This window comes from Limanda limanda, chromosome 4, assembly GCF_963576545.1.
Source record: "Limanda limanda chromosome 4, fLimLim1.1, whole genome shotgun sequence".
In the NCBI taxonomy this organism is placed as follows: Eukaryota; Metazoa; Chordata; class Actinopteri; order Pleuronectiformes; family Pleuronectidae; genus Limanda; species Limanda limanda.
Genome location: NC_083639.1, coordinates 28,539,829 through 28,561,250, shown reverse-complemented (window position 1 = coordinate 28,561,250; position 21,422 = coordinate 28,539,829). Strand labels below are relative to the sequence as shown.

The following is a 21,422-nucleotide window of genomic DNA, read 5'->3' as shown; positions in this document are numbered from 1 at the left end:
TACAACACGACAGCTGCGGTTGCAGAGAAACAAAAGCTTGGAAACAGAGTGGGAGAGATTGATGGACAAGACGGAGAAGAGACAATAAACCAGAGACAATCAAGTCTTTATGTGAAGCTGCTCTTTCAAAGATCAAGACAATAGTTAGTGGTTAATTATCAGTGATGACACTTTGACTTGAGTTGGAAGTTAAACCCTTTGTTCTAGATCGAGACGTTTTTAGAAAACCTGTTTTCCATCTGGACCATGTGACACAAGCTGCGTCTCCATTCAGCTGCCTCGTCCTCCGGAGGACCCGGTCTTCTGAACGTCTTCTTACTGCATCACCAGCTTGTCCCTTCCTTACCGTCGTCGCCTAGCAACCAACTTACAGATGAAAACGTTCTCCGGTTCCTACAAAATGTGAGAATATGTTTTTTTACCACCTGATCCTTTCGCTGGTCGGATGAGTACTTACATTAAAAATCTTCGCCTCGCTTTTTGCCCCCAGTGCCTCTTGGAAAATCAGTTTGTTACCTGAGTGCAATGAATCATGGGAAATGTTGGGTCCCGAAGGATGCAGGCCCCGAATTGAAAGTGTTGAATCAGCAGTTTTTTATGAATAAATACTTTATAGCAGTGGGATAAATGTTTGATCGATTCCACCCTCATGTCTGTGGGACAGATACGAAGCGATTAGTTAGCCTAGGTTAGCTTAGCACAAAAACTGCACGGGCAAAACAGCTCGCCAGGAAGTGGCTGTTAAACCTCAAGAAAGAACTGTTCAACACATTAAAGATCCTGTGTTTTACACCTTCCCACAAAGTTACCATCGATCTGTTAATTCCTCTGAACCTGTCTCTGAGGTTCCACTCTTTTCCAGCTCTGCTCTGGATTTACAGCTTCTGTACGAGCGCTGTTGCGTTTGAACATAATTCAGGCAACAACCGCGTTGCCACCGCGACGTAACAGGCGAAGCTGTTCGGTGTGGATGTTATTGCTTAGAGACGGGGGTTGCCAGGTAATACAGTCTGAGAATAGCTTTGTCAGAAACGTTTTGTTTAGCTGATTAAAAGCTCCGATGAACAGACAGAGGGGAAGAGAAGATACGAGCCTGGCTCTGTTTTTAACAAACTGGGCAAATGCTGAAGTCGAACACCTGTGAACAGTGGGTAAGGTTCGAGCATCTTAACTCTGGGGCTGAACATTTGCAGACGTCGGGAAGATGTGCAGATGACAATCATGGTTATGATGAGAGAAATAACCAGTGAAAGCTGGATCCCAGTTACTAGATCTTCTATAAGACAGAGTTTCATGAAGCTGTCGCTCTGCAACCTTTTACAGGTTTTAGCTGTAGAGGGTGAGGTGTTTAATATTTACATTACATTACATTACATTACATTACATTACATTACATTTCATTTAGCTGACGCTTTTATCCAAAGCGACTTACAATAAGTGCATCAACCCTGAGGGTACAAACCAAGAACAACAAGAATCAAGACAGTAAAATTTCTTCGAAATAAAGCAAAACTACAAAGTGCTATAAGTAAGTGCCATTTTAGTGCTACCAAAGTGTTAGTTTTCAAAAGTGGTTAGTTTTTTTTTTTATTCAAGGTACAGTCGGAAGAGGTGTGTTTTTAGTTTTCGGCGAAAGATGTGTAAACTATCAGATGTCCGGATGTCGAGTGGGAGCTCATTCCACCATTTAGGAGCTAGGACATTTACATTTACTGTTAATCGTGCTTCATGATGTATGGTTTTAATATTTTATAATTTTTCTAAATGGTTTTAAGAATCCGTTCCTCAGCACATTCATCAGGATATCGTTCTTTAATATTTCTCTCAGTTTCTCAATATATGAGAAACTGTTGTTTATGAGATGCCTCATTATGTTTTAATACCACAAACCCACATGTCTCTGTGCCTAGTGGCGTCCCTGTCACCTGATCAGATGACCTGTCACCACTCTGTCATTCCAGGAAAGAAAAAGAAAAGTTTGAGTGAATGTGGAGCAGAGTGGAACCAAAAATGGGTCATGAGCTCGTTTCTCGTGGTTTGGCAACATGTCGTGATGCGCCTGGTCCCCAGTGCTGTGCACCAAAAAGCAAAGTAAATATGGATCAGAAATGTGACATGTGCACGTTCAAAGCTAATCAGAAGGCCCCCCCATCGAGGTGGGCTGAGTTCCACAAAAACCAAATACCCTCCTGAAAGTTTCTGTGCTTTTCATCTGGTGGCAGTTCATGCAGACGCCAGGCGAGTGTTTAAAAAAGCTTCTTATCATCATCAAATTGGGACCTGGATTTCTAAAGGCTGAGTCGGAGAGGCCTGTTTAAAGAGCAATGCCTTCAAATGTCATCTCTGGAGTTTTGTGAGATTTTATTATTTCTCTTCTTTTGTTGCATTCCCTTTCTTTGCTTCTGTCATTTATTATTCATCTGGTTCCCAAATACTGCTCCTGACTTTTAGAGATCAATGCATCAATGCAAACACTGCGTCTCTGCATTTGTGATAAGGCGCTGTGTGTGTGTGTGTGTGTGTGTGTGTGTGTGTGTGTGTGTGTGTGTGTGTGTGTGTGTGTGTGTGTGTCTGTGGGACCATTAACATTCACACATTAATACTCAAATTATATAATTAGATGGTAGAAACTGCATTATTCACAGGTTTCTTTATGAAAACATTACTTTTTGTAGAAACCAGGACATAACCAGTTCAACAATTATTGTATATATATATATATTTTGTATTGTATTTTGAATCCAGTGTCTAAATAGATCCTCTCATGAGTTTTGACCCAGATTCACTAGAGATTCGTCTCTTTTGAACAAACTATTTCACACAATCCCTTGTATATATTGAGATATTCACATGTGCACAACAAAGATGAGGCCGTATTTGTCTTTGTACTTAATGCATGGATTTTCTGACACACGAGGGAAAGGAAAAATTATTAAACTTGTATTTTAGCAAAGATATCTAAATCTTTAAATCCTCACTCTGTCGGATGACATGTTGTCAAATGTTTGTAGTCCTTAAATGAGTTTACATCAGAAAGTCAAGAGGATTCAAAAGCTGACATTGTGTTTTTTGTGGTGGTGATGCTAAATTTAGCAGCGAACACAATTCCATCTAGAGATGCTGAGCACGCGTGGAGAAACCGGAATTTAGCCGCCATTGTTTCAAAGCATCCGTGGGCTTGCACAAAGTAAACTGTGACATCATCGTTTATTAAATGCTCCTTTTTTAGTTTAATAGTTTAAGCACAAATGCATGTTTTAAAATTGATGCCAATAAAAAAATAATATCTTCTTTACTTTGAGTTATAATCCCTTCCTTATCACCTGACCTCTTTCTGTCCTGGGTCCTCAGTGACCGAGGATCACAGTAACGTCACGGATTCATGTTGCTGGACAGTGAACATGAAACCAGCTTCTGTCTCAGCCGGGAGCTTCCCAGTTCAACCAGTCTGGACAGCGATGGTCTTGCCCTGGATCAGCTGGAACTTAACCCCCCCCCCTTCAGAGGAGGGAGGTCTTTCACCAGCACTGACACGCTGCGCCCTCCAAGCGGATAAATCCTTAAAGAGTTTAAATTGCTTCTCATTCACTCACAAATGGGCCGTGCATGTGTGTGTGTGTGCAAACTTAAAGCCATTTGAAGTTGAACGGTTGTGATTAATTCACACCCCCACACACGGTGAGAGTGTTTTATAACCAGTTCATGTAGAGTACCAGTGACGCACAACTCACAGACACACAAACTGTATATATATATATATATATATATCTGTGTATGAAATTTTAAAACCCTCCTGGCATCAGAAAATCAACCCCTTTAAATCCTTCATAGTAAATTAATGAAAGGCAGCCAAGTTTGTCGAGTGTGTTTTTAATTGTCGGTCCTTGTGAGGATCAACTTAAATGATAAATAAGAAAAAATTGGGCGATTAGGCATTTTAGTGAGTCATTAATGGAGGATAAAGTCGCCTGTTAAGAGCCAAACCTGTGTGAGCTGTGTTTTCTGTCCCAGGAGCTCTTTTAAAATGAGGGTCAGGTTTAGAGCCAGGACCCATCGTGAAGAGAAGAAAGTCCAACGATGCTACTGCTCCTCCAGATGTCTGCTTGTGTGCATTCTGCCCAGTTACACAAATAAGAAACATTAACCGACCTCCCAGTTGCTCTCAGACGACCACCAGTGTCTCAGGGAACTGTTTGAAAATAGGAAATTGGCAGGGGCGTTTCTAGGATTGAAAGAAAGGGGGGGCTTAGCCCCTAAGGATGTTGAATGTTTGCGCACGCAGCGCGCGCCAATTTTTTTTTAGCTCATTTGGGGCTGCGGATATCCATTGTTTCAGACAGTTCATAGATTGGTTCAATCAGAAAGAGTGTGATTTTTCTCTGTATCTTTGAAGAGACAGAATTTCAGGGTCATTGTGAAATTTGACAACACAAATATGAACTTTTCTCAAATAGAGAGAAATAATTTTCCTGCTTGTTAAGGAAGGACGGATATACTAGTTTTGACTAGCATTAACTGATTATAAACATCAACATTCTATAGGCACTGATATTATTGTTTTAAAATACTAGAGATAGATATTAATGCAAAGAATAGAGAGCTGTCGACAGTTATTTCTTACATTTCAAATTTGCTCGTTCACACTCTTGCTCACTGGAGACATTTTCTAACAAAATAGCTAGCTAGCTAGCTTAGTGTTAACATAGCTCATTACAATATTCCCTTTCATTTGACTCAAGTAAACCTAAATTCAAGCAGGTAACAAATGTTAACAACTACAGATAGCCACATTCTGTAACCACCTGTACTTACAAGTTCACTCTGTGCATCGTTTACTATGAGCTAAACTCCTTGGCTGTAATCCTGCTGTCTTGATGAGAGACGTTACTTGACAGAGTGAGAAAGCCAGCGCAGCAGCGATACAGACTCCCCAAGGTCCTAGTGCCCGGTCTTTTATTGTTAAGTATGATGAGAGGCTATTGGATTGTAATTTGAAGGGGGAGAAAACATACAAACCAGAAACGCACTCACATATGTAGCATGTTAGAGTTATAAATAACTTGTCCATGTGTAAAACAATAGTTTATTTAAAAAAAAAAAAAAAATTATTATTTTTTTTTTTTTTAAATCCCAATAATTATTTGGGGGGGCTGAACAACATTTTAGGGGGGCTTCAGCCCCCCTAAAACAGGCCTAACGACGCCCCTGGGTCGCGGAAGGCAGAAACTAGCAAAGTTGGCACAAAGGAACAAACTGTACATGGAAGCATTGATAGATGGGAAATTAATTGTTTACCTAAATTTATATTATGGGGATAAACACATGAAAATGGTGATAGCACCAACTCAATTTCATCTACTATTTGAAATCTAGCCTCCTACTTGGACCAGACCTGTGTAGAGGTTCCTTGAAAGTCCACCCTGGCTTGGACTGCCACACACCCTCCTCCAACCACTGAACATTTGAACATTTGAAAATTTGCACTAGACTGTTATTTTTTTTACTACTGTATTATCCCGCCTATAGTGTATTCATATTTATATATATTTATATATTTATCTTGCTCATAGTGTATTCATCGTTCTTATATCATACAATTCCTCCTAATACTGTAATATTCCATATATATTTCTTACTGTACAGATCTAATTATTTACATATTCACTTTAAATATGCACAATACTCTGCACTTTCACTGCCTTTTTTTGCACTTCTGGTTAGACGCTAAACTGCATTGCGTTGTATAAGTACTTGTACTGTGCAATGACAATAAAGTTGAATCTAATCTAATCTAAACGGAATGTAAAGTTGTGTCTGCTTCAGCTGTGAATGCAAATGGTTGATTGTCTCTATGTGTTTACCCTGTTATACGCTGGTGACCAGAGAGTCTAGACCACCTCTCGCCCAACGTCAGCTGGGTTTGGCTCCAGCTCAGAATGGATGGTTTTATGGATGAAAGTCGTCTGAATGCTTTGAGTTTCTTCCCAACACAAACAGGCCACTGGGCGAGTGCATGGAATCCCTTGTGCCTTCCTGGAAGTTGAATTTCCCCCCTGATGCTCTGCAGTGTAAGAAACAACTGGTTTTAGGTCCTGGAATCCGCTGACAGAGCCGAGCGCTGAATGGAATCTATTTCTGTCTCTCTGACTCCTGCAGAGTCTGTGATACTTTGGAAGTTGTGATACTGTGAGCTGAGGACACACTTCTTTCTCTGCTCAGGATGTCTGCCTGTCTGCAGATGACCTCCTTTCCTTTCTCAGACGCTCGGCTCAGCCTCACTTCTCAGCTGCTGTCGAGAAAGTTGGTTTTCTGGGATGGAGACATCAAGCAGGAGTGCTGACTAAACCAGTCGAGACCGAACCAAGCAGCATCCCTTCATTTTCTGTACATCCGCTTAATGCGTGTGCACGTTTCTCTGCACGTTGTGTTTTCCATTACTGGAGTTGCAATACAAGTATTGCTGAGACTTGAATCCTGTGACTGACAGAGTAAAAGTTTTCTATCTCAATTTGTAAAATATCTGAATACACACTTATCCACAGAGACATTTGGAGGGTTGAGTTCATGGTAAGTGTGAGACTTAGCTTTTGGTTAAGGTGAGGCTGGTGCTTGTTATGTTTAATGGTCGGTTTTCATTTGAGTGTTTGTGTGAGTCTCCCTTCAGAGGAGAGGATGAGCCAATTATGGAGAGACACGTAATTGAGATTAAAGAGCAGATGAGAACAGGTGGAGGTGGAGAGACGGAAGAGGGAGAAATGGATGAAAGACGGACAGAGAGGAGGACGGACGGGGGTGTTGAGAGAGACGGAGAGAGAGAGAGACTCACAGGGTTGGATGAGACGGAGGTGTGAGGAGAGATTGGATTGTGTCAGGGTCAGTGAGATAGGTGGAGAGGGAGGGACGGAGGGAGAGAACTAACGATGGAGGTGTGGAGGAAAGGTGATGTCAAAGGAACAAATAGAATATGGACGGTGGGAGATATAGAAAAGGGGGAAAGTGAGAAAGGGAAAGAATCAGGAGGGAAACACAGGGATTGATTAAAGTCATCGAAGTGGCTGTTGTGGAAACTGTTTATCTGTGTGTGTGTGTGTGTGTCTCTGTGTGTGTGTGTGTGTGTGTGTGTGTGTGTGTGTGTGTGTTTGTTTGTGTGTGTGTGTGTGTAAGATAATGAAGCATAGAACTGCAGAGACTGTTCCCTTTTCTCTGGAAGCACAGGCTGGGAGTTTTGAAGGCAAAGAGAAAGTGAGGGAGAGACCGAGAGGGGGATCGAGCAAGAGAGGAGGGGTAGAGCAAGTGCTCTGCCTCTCCCTTTCTCCCTCTCCTCCCTGCTCCCTCAGTGTCTCACTTCTCTGTTCGCTTTGTTCACTGGATTTTTCTGGAAGCCGAGGAAGAAGAGGAAGGAAACAGAAGAGAAGAAGAACAAAGAGAAAAGAAATAGATAATGGCCGACGTGTTTGTGCGACTGAACCTGACCAGTTAGGTGTTGCAGCGGACGGGGGGGGGGGGGGGAGAAAGAAAATTGAAGGTGAAGACGAAAAGAGCAGAGCGAGGAGAGAGGGAGAGAAGGGATTACAGGAAAGCAAGTGAGCCACTCTGCTGGAAAGACGAGAGAAGAAGTGGTAGAGTAAAGTTATCAGGATTTACAGAGAGATACAGAAAGAAGAGGTAGAAGGAGGTGAAGAGGAAACAAGTGCGATAAGAACCAGAGAAGACACGACATCGGCGGCTCACAGGTGAACTCCGGTGAGACGGGATGGACAAAGTGGAGCGAGTGATGAAGATGGTGAAGAGGATGTCGCCGAGGAAGAAGAGGAGAGAAGGAGGAGGAGGAGGGAGAGGAGGAGGAGGAGGACCAGGAGAGCTGGAGAGCCCGGACACGCTGTGTGACGAACTCTGCCGCTTCAGCCTCTGCATCAGCGGTGAGCGGTGTGTGTGTGTGTGTGTGTGTGTGTGTGTGTGTGTTCATGTTGTACAGGTGTGTGTTTTGTGTGTGTGTGTGTTTCGTATGAGAGAGATTCTGAGAAGGTGCACATGTGGCTTCTATCTTCTTAGATAAAGACAGTAGAGTCAATTCAAAAATCTCTTCATGCACGTTCTTTACCAACTTTTAAAATGTGCATTTCTCAAATTATTAATAACCATGTTTTTGAGCTGCTGACGATATTGATGCTGCTAATTTTGTTTATCGTCCTGAAGAGTGTTTGTCGTGAGAAGAAAGTTTCTCTGGGTTTTGAGTGAAGAATAGTTCACTGTAAACTAAAGAGCTAATTCAATCATTTCTGTGTTGGTATTATAACACAGGAGAAACATTTCTAGACAAAATTCTATAATTTGGATTCGCAATTTTGCTTTTAGTCCCCAAATTCCGTTCTATTCTAACGAGGTATTGGTTCTTCTTTCACCCATCGTTGGTAATGCCTCCGTCTTACTGGCTGATCTTTTCAACACAAAGGAAAAGGAGCGTTGTGACTTTTCTGTTAATCTTAGTCGGTTGCTTTGTCAGTTACTGAATCCTCGCGGATGGTTAAAACACTTGTTGTTCCTCCGAGTGCCCAGAAGGAGGCGTGGTTCTCTGTGTGCGTCCGGGCAATTTACTGGTGAACAGTTATCTCGAGGTAGCAAAACGTGATTGTGTTATCGAACTGGTCCAAAGTCAGTGGCACGGTATAAAATTGCTAATTCAAGGGTGCGTTACCGAGGCGGTTGCACAACTTGCATCCCCTCGCGTGTTACTACACACAGGATGTTTGGCTTCATGCACACAAACATCCAGAGCTTCTGTAGAAAGCATCGCTCCAGCTTCCTCGGCAAATCTGCTAGGAGCCTTTAAAGGGAACAGAAGATGGAACCCACCTGGAAACATGTTCGGGGTGAATCTCACCTTTCGCCCTGTGTCGAATGAGATTGGCTCCAACTACCTCAACTGATGAGTGGTATAGATATGGGATGGATGGATGGATGGTTGGATGGATGGATGGGTAGACTGACGGAGGAATGCCAAAACCCATCTGTGCACCTGGCACAGCAACCGACTTTCCATTGTTAAATTAGAAGAAGTGGATTTGTCCTTCAGGCGATGCACCGAGTTTGGTAACTTACTTTAAAGGAGACATATATTATGCCCATTTTACCGCAGTTGATATGGTTCATTGGGGTCTTAATGAAATGTCTGAAACATATTTTGGTCAAAATTTCACAAGGATCATTTAAAACAGCACCCTTTTTTACCCTGTCTAAAGCAGCCCTCCTCAGATTGTCTGGGCTTTCGTAATAAAAAGATAACTGGACTGGAGACAGAGATCTGGGAGAAACTGTGCAGACAACAGCGGTAGACATGCTAGATACCCAAATTAACGTGTAGAAGCACTACAAAAGTGGAATTTTCACAATATGTCACCTTTAAACCCTCTGCTTCGTCCCGGTGATCGATTTTAAAGTCAAACAGATTCCCCTCCTCCACCTCACGGCATCAGACTTGTTTCTGTCCCGGCCGGAAATAAAGTCCCGAACCCAGAAGTGTTGTTTCGTGTGTCAAACTCTTCGAGATGTCCGGGTCATTGTCGTCCTGCTGCAGGGACAGAAGAGTTTGTGACTCTGTCCTCGTTGTGTGTTTGCTGTGTTGATCTAATTAGATAGCGCTCCCACTTAATGAGCTCTGAGCCGCTTGGTTTGGACGCCACAGTTTGTCGGATACCTCATGTTCTTCAAAGACTTTTCGACGGCGTTTCACAGAGAGTTCCGAATTATTTTTTGTGAGATTTTATTTTTTTAACTGGCTTTGATCGCACACAAACAGCCCAGTGAGGCGAGAGAGAGAGGGGGGGGGGGGGTGAATATATGAAAGTGTATAGTAATAAATGTACATGAGGGTGAGTGTTATTTTCCTCCCCCCCCCCTACATCCTCTCATCAAACAATCTTTCTAATCACTCAGCAGAAACAGCAGCGGCCGCACTTCAAACAGCATCAAACAGCCGTTACACCGCGGGCGGGGGGGGGGAAAGGTCACTTTGAAAACAAGAGGGGAACACGAGCGTATCAAGGCAAAAACATCCCGATTCCCCAGCTCCGTGCCAACACAACAGAGCATGTGTTGTTGTTTTTTACTCACACAACTTTGTGCCATTTGTCGGCTGCTTTGATCTCCAGCATCAAAGGCAACAGGAGATCGTTCATGTTTAGTGTCTGTGATGAGAAGACCAGTGGATTCCAACACGTGTGTGGTATCCATGTTCTGCTGCAGGGCGTCAGTCGTCATCTGACCTGGGATTCATCTGAGGCGATTACACCCCCCGGGGTCTCAGACTTGTTTACTCTTCTTCTCTCCTCATTGGGTAAACTTTAGTGTGAAACTGTTAACCAGCGAAGCCAGGAATTAAAAAGATTGGCAACTGTTTTGTTATTGCAGCAGTGAACTGTGACTCAGGGGCTTGACGTTAGGGAAGCGTGGAAAGACTTTAAAACAGAAACAAATAACATTGAAATCATTTTTGAACCAACGAACACACAGTAGGGATCTCGTATCAAGCCTCAGTATCAAGGTCACGCACCGCTTCATGCATGGAAAAATTAAAACTTGAACATTCATTGGAATAAAAGTAATGTTGGAATTGAGATTTTTCAGTTTGGTCCATGTCCCACTTGCTGACATGGATGAGGTGGGGTTTATAACCTCTGCTGCAGCCAGCCACCAGGGGGTGATCTTCTGGCATCGATCCACTCTAATAGTATTTTTCTCTCCACTGTCACCAAGCGTTTGCTAATTGTTGGATCTGTTGGGTCTCTCTCTTGTTTCCTAAAGCCACAACCTTAATATGCAAAGCCCACTGAGGTTCTGTTTGCTCTGATTTAGCTTTGGACAAATACAATTGAATTGAATCTTTTCCAGGTTTATGGATAATTTGCTTTTTTGCTATATTTCTTGTTTAATAGCTCCTGGATCTGAAAAATATTCAAATTAGTTTTCAGCATTTAAAACTGAATGGTGGTTTTGGAGGCTTTTCTACCCTGAAGACAGTAAAAAGCTTAGAAGGGTGAACTTTTAATACCTGAAATTTTGCCACAAAAATAAAATCCCATTTCCTCTCAGTCAGAGACACACACACCTTCGACAGGTCGAGTCGAGCTGCTCGTTAGCTGCAGGTCTTATGGCAGCTCTGCTCTGCAGTGAGTGACGGTAGGTGAGAGGAGGAAAGTATGAATCGTCTCTGGACAACATGTGTGTGTCAATGTTGTGTGTGCGTTGGCTGAGGATTTACAATATCAACTGAAGTACAGGAAGGAAACGATGGGATGCTGGAAAATATAAACCTTTGCTTTGAGAGCGGGTCGGTCCATCACATCTGTGTGAAAGCAGGATTTCCTCCTGCCAACATGGCTCCACGCCACGAGTGAGCAGCAGGAAAACTGCCAACTGTTCTATTGTGCTAAATGTGAATGAGCACAGGCGCTGTGCCCTGCAGCAACTGTTCTATTCACCTCGGGCAAATGGCTCGAAAAGCCACGATAAAGCCCAGGTGTGGAGGAGAGTGAACGTGATGAACAGGCTGGACTGTGAGTTCCAGAAGCAACGGGACCCAGAGCAGGAGCAGGATTATAAACTGGATGCAAACTCTTCAGCTCATTCACTGTCAGCAGTTTAAATTAAACTAAATAGGAAATAGGAAAGGGTGTCTATCAAAATAGTGTCGTTTATTAACACAAAGGTGTAAAAATGCTTTTCATATTTTAAAGTGTTGTGTAGTATGACTCCAAATAACATTTATTCTTCCCTCAATTCAGAATTGAATGTAATTAAATAGCTAGTAAATCTAAATATGTTTATTTGTGTGAAGCCAAAAACTAATTATTGCAGAGAAAATTGTCAGTTGGGAAAATGATACGTTTAAAATATTAACAGCAGATGTCATATCACTGGACAATATTGACTTAGTGAGTAATATAGATCTGTATCAGACTCTGTATCATGAAGTTTTATATTCTCCAAAGTACCTGCAGATATTTAATATAAGATTCAGTCACTGTAATTAAATGACCCCTGGATTTGTTGTGTTTCCTTGCACACGGTGCGACTCTTCATGATTGTGTTTGTGAGCTTGAATCTAAGACACCGTTAAGTCACAACCGTTCAGACTCGGTTTGTTTTTCTTTGCATCCGCTGCTGAAACTCTGCGTGATTTCCACGACGGCTCGATTTCCATCTCGTATAATTGCAGCTCGTGCTCTGATATGATGAGTCACACCGTGGAACTCCGAGTCCTGTCGCAGCAGAACTTCTGCAGCAACTGACACATAAAGCAAACTGGTCGGGTCGGGAAATTTACCATCGGCAGCCAGATCCCAGTGCATGAGGCGAACCTTCATCTTAACTGGGGGAAATAAATAATCACATTCAAAACAGCAGATGGAGAGAAAGTAAAATATGGAGGCTCTCGTGTTTGCTTGTTTTTCTTCTGTTGACAGCAACAACCGGCTGATGTGAGTGTGTTACGCTCAAACAGTCCTTGTTTACTTTAGACTCCAACCAAAATGTTTTATATGTTATTCTGACCAAACATCAAAATGTGTCCTTCAAACAAACTTCAGTCGTTTTGAAGATTTCTCTTGTTTTTCGAAAGAAATGGCAAAATACATATTTACAACAGAAAAATATAGGAAATGAGCAAATAGTCTATTATGGTTAATTTGTGATGCTTTGTTGTTTGTGAATCATCGTGGTTGCTGAAGTGTCTCGTTTGTATTGTGTTTGTAACAGAAGTTTGAAAAATAAACAACAGTAAAACAATAATATGAAATAATGGAACTGAAAAACAAGAAGCATTCAAACCTGCTGACTAACACTCTCTCGATCACACAGTACACACTCTATAGAAGATACAGAATTAGTTTGATTTGTCATATTTTATAACAGCAGCTCTTCAGATTGTGTTGCAGAATAATAGAAGTTAACGATTCACAACATTTCTAAAAGCTCCATCACCATAAATATCTGTCTGAACCAGCAGGAGCCTCTTTACAATGACAATGATAAATGATTGTTAATCACAAGATAAATGACAAAATATTTGCCTTTTGATTAGTGGGTAACCCAGCGCACACACTGACAAACACACTGACACACACACACACACACACACACACACACACACACACACACACACACACACACACACACATCATTTGTTAAATAATAATGAACCAGTCAGCTGAGTTCTGGGATGAATTTGCCGCTGCTGCTGAAAGAAATGAGTTTCCCGGCTTGTTCACAACCAGTGAAGTGGCTGAACGGTCTTTTCACTGGGAAACAATGGAACTCTCGTCCAAAGCAGCGCAGATGGAGAGAAGAAATAGAATCAGCCTGTTGAGAACGTCTGTCAACGGCTAAAGAGGCTGAACGACTTCCAAACACTGGTTAAATGGCAACATCAGCATCGGAGGAGAAACTGAGACGGACGGATAATTGAATAAATTGGTTTACGATTTAAAAGTTAAGCTCACAGCACAAAGAAGGCACCAGGCAGGGCAGGTAATGACATGTGACATTGGATGTGGGTAAAAAACAATGAGGCCAATGGAGACTGTACCGCAAACTGTCTGAGGGGATTTTAAACTGTTCAAAAGTCCAGCAAAGGATTTTAAATGACACACATGTAAGTGGTAATTTGGTTAAAAATAACTAATGTGCAGTAAAACAGCATTAAAGGTCCAGTGTGTAGAATGTAGTGACATCTAGTGGTGACGTGTCCTGTTGCAGCTGAACCACCCTCACCTCCCCCTCCCCTTTCAAACATGAGAGAGAACCTGTGGTAGCTTCAGTTGTCAAAGAAACTCAAAAGGTTTAGTTTGTCCAGTCTGGGCTACTGTAGAAAAAAACATGGCTGCCTCCGTAAAGAGAGGACTCGCTCCTGATGTCAATATAAAGTATTTAAATATAAATTATTTTAATATATAAGGTTAAGAAAACAACATTAGCACAAATTTGAGGAAACACACAAGTGAAAACACCACTAGGATTATTTTATCATCTATTTCTCCCAATAGATACTTTCCACCAAAATATTACACCCTGAACCTTTAAGGTTTATTGGATCAGTTTTAAAAAACTACAGTCGGGCAGTTTCCCCTGAATTCCTTTGAACAGTGAAAACAGCTTGAAAACTCGTCCACAGACTCTTGAAGGTCGAGGTTTTCATTTCGGAAGCGACTGCTACCTGATGGTTATTTGCTCGATTCTTCAACTGAGAGCAATAAACAATATGTTCCTGCACAGAGACACAGATTTATTGTTGTTTTTCTCTAAATGCATGAGCATCTTTTTACTGCATGATTACACGAGTGCAGATAAAACCTGATTCTCGTAGGGACGGGCCGTGGGTGCAGCTGAGGGAAGAGAGTCGTCAGAGAAACGGGAAATAATTCAGTTTTACATTGTTTTAGAAACAAGCAGCAACTTCAGGAGAAGGAACAGTGGTTGCCATAGTTACACCCCTGCTGTTCAGCTCGGTGTATTGTAATCTGAGGCGTTTGTCTGTCACGGCAGAAACTCAAGAAGTTTTCATACAGTTTGGATTCAAGTTTGTTGTGGGTACGATCAGGACCTGAGCTTTGGATTTAGTGTCAAATCCGTCAAAGGTCACAGCAGGAGGTGAAGACATGTTGTCTTTGATCCAGTCCCAGGTTAAATCCATTAATATTTACATGGATTTAAATAATTCCCACCGTCTTGTTTGTTTTTATCCGTTTACATCACGTCGCCCCCTTTTCTAAAAATCAGATTTTATTGTTTTACATTATTTATTGTCGTAATAATACATTAAAGCATCACTTCTTCTGATTCAACTGTTTTAATCTTCTTGCAAAGCGGCATTTTATGCTTTGAAAAGTGCTGTGAGAAATAAAGATGTTAGTCATATTATCTTTATTATAAATGAGCAACTTAACATTCGTTGTTGTTAAAGTATGGAAAAAGCTGCATCTCTCTTAATGCATTTCTAGTTTCAATTTGATACGTTTATCAAGTTGTATCTGTAATCAGGTAGTTACCAGTTTTCAGAATGAACTCAAAGTGCAAACTCTATCGACCCACAACCCAAACACACAAACCAAGCTAAAGTTGCCTTTCTCTTTAATGAGAATATCCTGTATGGCCCCAAAATAGCATGTAATTATAATTAAGAAAAAGTAGAAACTCTCTATGAGCGTAGACATCTATTGCAACGCAAGTTTGGAAGAAATTAGCATAACTGAGGCCAAGATGATGCATATTCAGTGTTAAACATCTTTTAGTGTGTTTATTTTTAGTGGGTTTTTGCAGAGTGACCCAGTTTCGCCTCAGGGATCAACAACGCTCATCATATCGTCCTTCGCATCTCATTGGCTACATGTGAAACTCGAGCGATATCAGTGTTATCGTGTCATCTCGACAGAGCAGAGGATTAATCATGTGATCACTCACAATCTGCATTTGACTGAGGTCGATTAAAAACAACCTCATTAATCCAGTGTGATAATCTGTTTGTTCTCTAACTTTACATCGTGGACTCGTGAAGTGTAGAGCTCGTGCAGGTGATCTGATTCTGGTAAAGTGGAGGAATTAAAACGAATTTAAATTCCCAGATTGGTTTCACTTTTAAAATGCATGTTCCAGGTCGTGAAGCCACCGATTCAAGTTGTGAACATAGAGATTAATGAACAACCTGTTATTATTAAACCAACTGTACTTTAACCTAAAACCCAACTTTACCCAAATAGTCTCAGTCGTATTTACTTTCTTCTGTCTTAACTTCTGTGAAACACCATTCAACTTCATGTGAACAGGGTATGAATAATAATGATAGTCATTTTAAACATAATTTATAGGCCTATGATACATTTGAAAACACAGCTATCTGGTTCTTTACAATTTAATATTTAAGAATTTTAAGCAATTTTAAGAAGATGTTTCATGCAGTTTGAACATTACTTGAACATTCTGGCAGAAATATAAAAGTCAAGGTGAAATAAAACATTCTACACTTATTCAAATAGTCAGTCAGATCAGAACCTTTTCAAAGTAAAAGGTTAAAAATGTTCAAGGTGAATTCAGACTCCAAGTCCTGAGGAAGTATATAAAAAAAAAACGTGTGAGGAATTAAAATGAGGATGAGGAGCCAGACGAAGGTCTCGGGGGGGGCTCGTGGTTCAGGCAGCCGCTGACAGAACAGAGCCGGTCGACCTTTGAGCTGAACTGAGACCGAGGGACGAGCAGAAAGACTTTCACACCTCAGCTCTCTTCTGTTACTCTACCAGTGGAAAGAGAGAAACATGGACATGAATTATGAGCAAAGTCTCACCACAACAAGAACCGAAACTTCCCTGTACGATATTTATAAGAAAAACTTGAGTTTCGACATGTACGTGATCCAAGTGTTTGTCGTCTGAACCAAGGAGTCATGGAAGGAACCATGGAACAGATGGTCCTGTAACTGGGTGAATGGGAAGAAAATGGTCAAAGGAAGAACACTTTGAATTTAGTTGTGGAAGAGGTTGCATTCGGGAATCTATTGCGTTAGAGTGATTTCAACATCTTGTCATTTCCCAATGAATATCTAATATAATGCAGAGATCTTAAAATAACCTTCAATTAAACTATTAAACAGATGTCAGCACGAAACAACAGGTTTTTGTCCTGTGACTGTGTTAGTTCATCAGGAGCTGAACTGCAGACTCGATCCCCGGCTCCTCCTCTTGTGCAACAGAGTGAGGATGAGTTGAGATTCAAATCAAATGTGCGTCTTCCAAACTCAAAGTCTTTGCAGCAGCAAACTTGGTGTCGCTCTCATAGCTCAGAAGACGCACGGTGTGTGTGTGTGTGTGTGTGTGTGTGTGTGTGTGTGTGTGTGTGGAAGCAAGGGGGGGGAATCCACGCTTCAAATATCTGACTTTAGAAGACGCACACTCTGGATTTTGTGGAACTCACACTGGAGCCTCTCTTCAGGGACTGTGGGTTTCTGTCCCTGTCATGTCGAGTGAAATGTCCCGTGTCCACTAGAGACAATTACTGGAAGCAACAACCCTTTTAATTTACAGTGAAACGAGCGACTTAATGGAACTGTCACTCATCCTCTGATTCTGGAGACATCCGGAGACATCAGGATTCTGAGCAGAGGAAACGCTTTGATAAACCTCTCAGATGTTCTGAGTGAGGAAAATCCTCCTGGTTTTCCAGTGCTGGGTCTCAGATGGTATACCTGCTCTCTCTCTCTGTCGCTCACTCTCTCTCTCTCTCTCTCTCACTCTCTCTCCCTCTCGCGCTCTAGCTCTTGCTCCCCCCCCCCTCTCTCTGTCTGTGTTCATAAGACATAATTTAGCAGCTAAATTTAGGTGTTAAATCCTCCCTTTCTTTTGCTCTTTCATCTCTCCACCCCCAGACCACTTTATCTCACTCCTTTGCTCTCTCTCTATTCCCCCCTTTCTCTGTCTCTCTCTCTCTCTAGTGCCTTTCTATTCCTCCTTTCCCTCTCTCTGTCTCTCTCTCCAATTCTCTTTCCCAATTCTCTTTCTCTCTCTCTCTCTCTTCCTTTCTCTCTGGGTGATAGTACAGTCGACAGTCGTGTGGGTGGATGTTTCGTTCCTTCCTCTCTCCTTTTCCTCCCCATCTCTCCTCCTCCTCCTCCTCCTCTTCCTCCTCCTCCTCCCCCGGCTCTGGAACCTTCTAACCTGCTGCCACCGACTGCAGCTCTGTCGTTCATCCACCTTCTGCTGCTTTGTTTGCTCTGAATTTGTGTCTCAGCTCATTTTCAACCTGAATAGATTAGTAAAGCATTTGTTAAATATAGAAAAAAACAGCGGAACAGATATATATTTGGGTATAAGAACAAACAATGACAATGAGTTAAAAATAAGACAAATAAAAACGCCTCGATGAAATGCTATGAAGTAGATTTTTTAATCATATATTAACAATTTAATGGTCTTAATGTATAATCAGATGTTCAGTACCTTGGATTCAGGGAAAGGAATCGGTTGATTGTATAAAATGGGATAAAAACCTACAGTAATAATATTTACAGACATGTTTTAATGAGTCCAGACTTTAGCTCCCTGAGTTTGGGACTCATCTGGATTCATCCTGTGATTAAACCCTCAGAATAAACTGTGAGTGGTCACTTGTCTGGACACTCGACAGCACTGACTCACGCTGAGGAGCTGGAGGATGATTGCCGGCGGCTCGCTGGGAGAACGAGCTGCTGTCGCTTCATAATGACTCCGGTCGACTCAGCGGGAAACAACAACACAATTTGGCAATTTGCTCGCCCTCTGAAATGTGGGGGTCAAGAGGTCAATTGTCTGGCACTCACCCCCCGAATTGACTCGAGTCCTGCTACACAACCCGGCGACTGAGAATTAACAACCAGACGCCAATCAATCAAAACCTGGAGCGATGATATCACCGAAAAACATTCAGAGGCTGCGTCTGCTGACGATCATTTAACTCATGAAGTTTATAAAATATTTTGGAGCTTTTTAAAAGAACATTTGGTCCAGAGAACACATTATTTGTTGGGCACAGTTGAGTTGATTGAAGGTTTTCTTGATAGAGTCTGACTGGACTAATTTGATCCGTCAGCAGAACGGGCTTCGTGGAGACCTGTTGGTTTAATCTCATCGTTGCAGCTGACGGAGTTAAGTCATGTGTCCCTGGTGGCTGTTTGTGGAAATGCTGCAGTAGAGATGAGGTCTGGAAGAAATGGAAAAAAGTTCATGATGGCTTTTCTCCGTTTGTCTGCTCAGCAACAGCATGTTCGTTTTAATGGTGATGTTTAAAATGGAGAAAACGAATAGTCGCCTGAGAAATGATTATTTCGAACAGTCACAGTGTTGTTCTGTCTCCTTCTAACAGATGTACACACACACACACACACACACACACACACACACACACACACAGACACACACGTGACATGATGTTGAAACAGACAGTAAATAGAGACGGAGACCAGCGGGACGGCAGAGGAGACGGGAACGTCTTCTTTCTGTTTAAACCTTGATCTACCGGGCGAGAAAAGCAACGTCAAACATTGTTTTTGCCATTAGCAGCAAGAGAAAAATAAAATCTCTCTCTCTCTCTCTCTCTCTCTCTCTCTCTCTCTCTCTCTCTCTCTCTCTCTCTCTCTCTCACTCTCTCTCTCTCTCATTTGTCAAGTTGTACATTCATTGTGTGTTTTTTTGTTTGGGTAGTGGCAACTTTTTATGCAACTTTTGGAAAAACCTAGCAAACTGTAAACTAGGTAAAGATGTTCATGCATCTATTGTAAAGTGAAAGAAGTTTCTGTTTATTATTAATCAAGAAGATAAATGATCTTAACCCTAATAATCTGCATATGTGGGCTTTGATTCTATCTTGTATATTGTTGTGTTTTGAATATATAAATATAGATAAGATATAAATGGGTATATATGGTAAAGTTATACTATATTAGACAAAAACAAAGTATAATGCACATTGCACAACATCAGAGAAACAAGCAAATAATAATCTAATATCATTTAAAATCAAAGACGGCAAATGATAAAATACAAAATCTAAAACCGAGGACAAAAAAAGGATAAAAGTACCATAATAATAGCTGAAACAAATACGTTTCTCCAGATGATTTAAAAACAGCTCCTCACTTAAACTATTCCAAACTAGGTATAATACAAAAGTTTAAACTATGTATAAACTATAGACCAAATATCACAAAGTATATTTCACTGGAGGTGGTTGGAGGCTCTGACTGACAGTGAGTGATTCAAGTGTTGCAATATGAATAAGTTCTGCAGCATGAATTCATAATGAGAAGTCTGCCTGGATTCTGTATGTTTAAACATTTAAACAAACCCTGGATGATGTACATAAAATACATATTTAACGAACATATTTAACGAACTCATGTGACAACAATGCATGTAAAAAAATATGAAAATCAAACAATCCTCTTCAAATATACTTTATATTATATGATCAGACTTTAGTAGAGCCAGTTCCCTGCTCACTGGGATTTCATTCTTACTGGATAATGTCCACTGGTCTTGTTCACCTGTTGCTCTCTCACCTGAAAACACATTCACTGACAAAATCAACTTAATGTTTAAGTGTATTAAAGTGCATTTATAATGCATTTATAATAAATATACGTCATTAATATTGTATATTACAGGTGAAATTAGTTTTCTTTTCAATCCAGTCACCTTGAACTGATCTGTTAATATGGAATTGGTGAATACATTTTTAGGTTAAAAGTTTTCGGTAGAAAATTATGAAATGGAAGAGAATCTATGAGGGTAGATCTGAGTTGCTGGTTTCACCATGTGCTGTTGAATGTAGTGAAATCACCCTCTGGCTGTTCCTCTCATGTGGAATCCTGCTGTTCCAGTCTGTGTTTCCACCGGGGGTCTCTCTCTCTCTCTCTCTCTCTCTCTCTCTCTCTCTCTCTCTCTCTCTCTCTCTCTCTCTCTCTCTCTCTCTCTCCCTCTCTCTATCTCTCTCTCTCACTCTCTCTCTGCAACACTTTCTGGATCTGCTGGAGTTTTTTTTGTGCTCAACGAGAAGTTTCAACTGATAATAATGAGGTGGAGTCAGTCGCCTGGAACGAATCTCCAAAGGCAAAACATTGATTTGACTTTTTTGTAGTTTAAGCAGCTTAAACTCGTTGTTACAATCAGCTGTAGTCATTGTATTTTATAAAGGATTTAACTAACATGCGAGGTCCATTAGCTGCTTGGTAAACAGACATTTTATATATTAGCAAAACCACAATGCAATTCTGCTAAGTTGCCCTCTGCTGAAACTAACTGTTTAGAAACAGTTAGAATTCTTTAATTTGTGAAACGCTGTGTAGGATGACATGCTTGTGTTTTGACCCTTAGAGGCCACCATATCTAATCAATTTAAGCTTTGCCTTAACTTGGAAAAGAAAACGTTTGATTCTTTGATTTCTAACTTTTATTCAGACCCTCTGTAAAATCAGCAGTTTCAAATAGATTCAAATATCGACGCTCCAAGAAAAAAACCCTTGAACAATAAACATCTCAACGTCTTTTCATCTGCACCACATCTTTGTCTCCTTGACATTTACACCACAATCAACTGGATATCATCAGATGTCATCATCATAAAAGATGCAGCATATTTTTTCTAGTGACCCTTTTCTCTTTGCTTTCACTGCAAACTCAACGTTCAGATGCCGATTCTGTCTCGAGGAACAATACGTTTTGAAATCCAGTTCATACACTGAGGATTCCATCAGCCCCGGCTCTTAAACGTGCAACTCTGCTCAGAGGAAAGCAGTCTCAGACTCGATGGTGCCCGGGTCTCTGCGGGAGAAAACGCTGCCGCTGCTTTCTTCCTTCCTCGGCATTAGAGGACGTCGGAGTGTGTTTCTTCTTCTTTGCATTTTGCTG

At 41.3% G+C, this 21,422-nt stretch overlaps 1 protein-coding gene across 1 annotated transcript in view; it reads left to right on the top strand.

Moving 5' to 3' along the window:
• Window positions 1-7,753: 7,753 nt before the first annotated feature.
• grip2b (glutamate receptor interacting protein 2b) overlaps window positions 7,754-21,422 on the top strand; it is a 170,675-nt gene continuing 157,006 nt past the window's right edge. Inside the window, exon 1 of the mRNA XM_061070247.1 lies at window positions 7,754-7,919. Within this exon, the coding sequence (XP_060926230.1) occupies window positions 7,754-7,919 (166 nt within the window). The remainder of the gene's footprint in view (window positions 7,920-21,422) is intronic.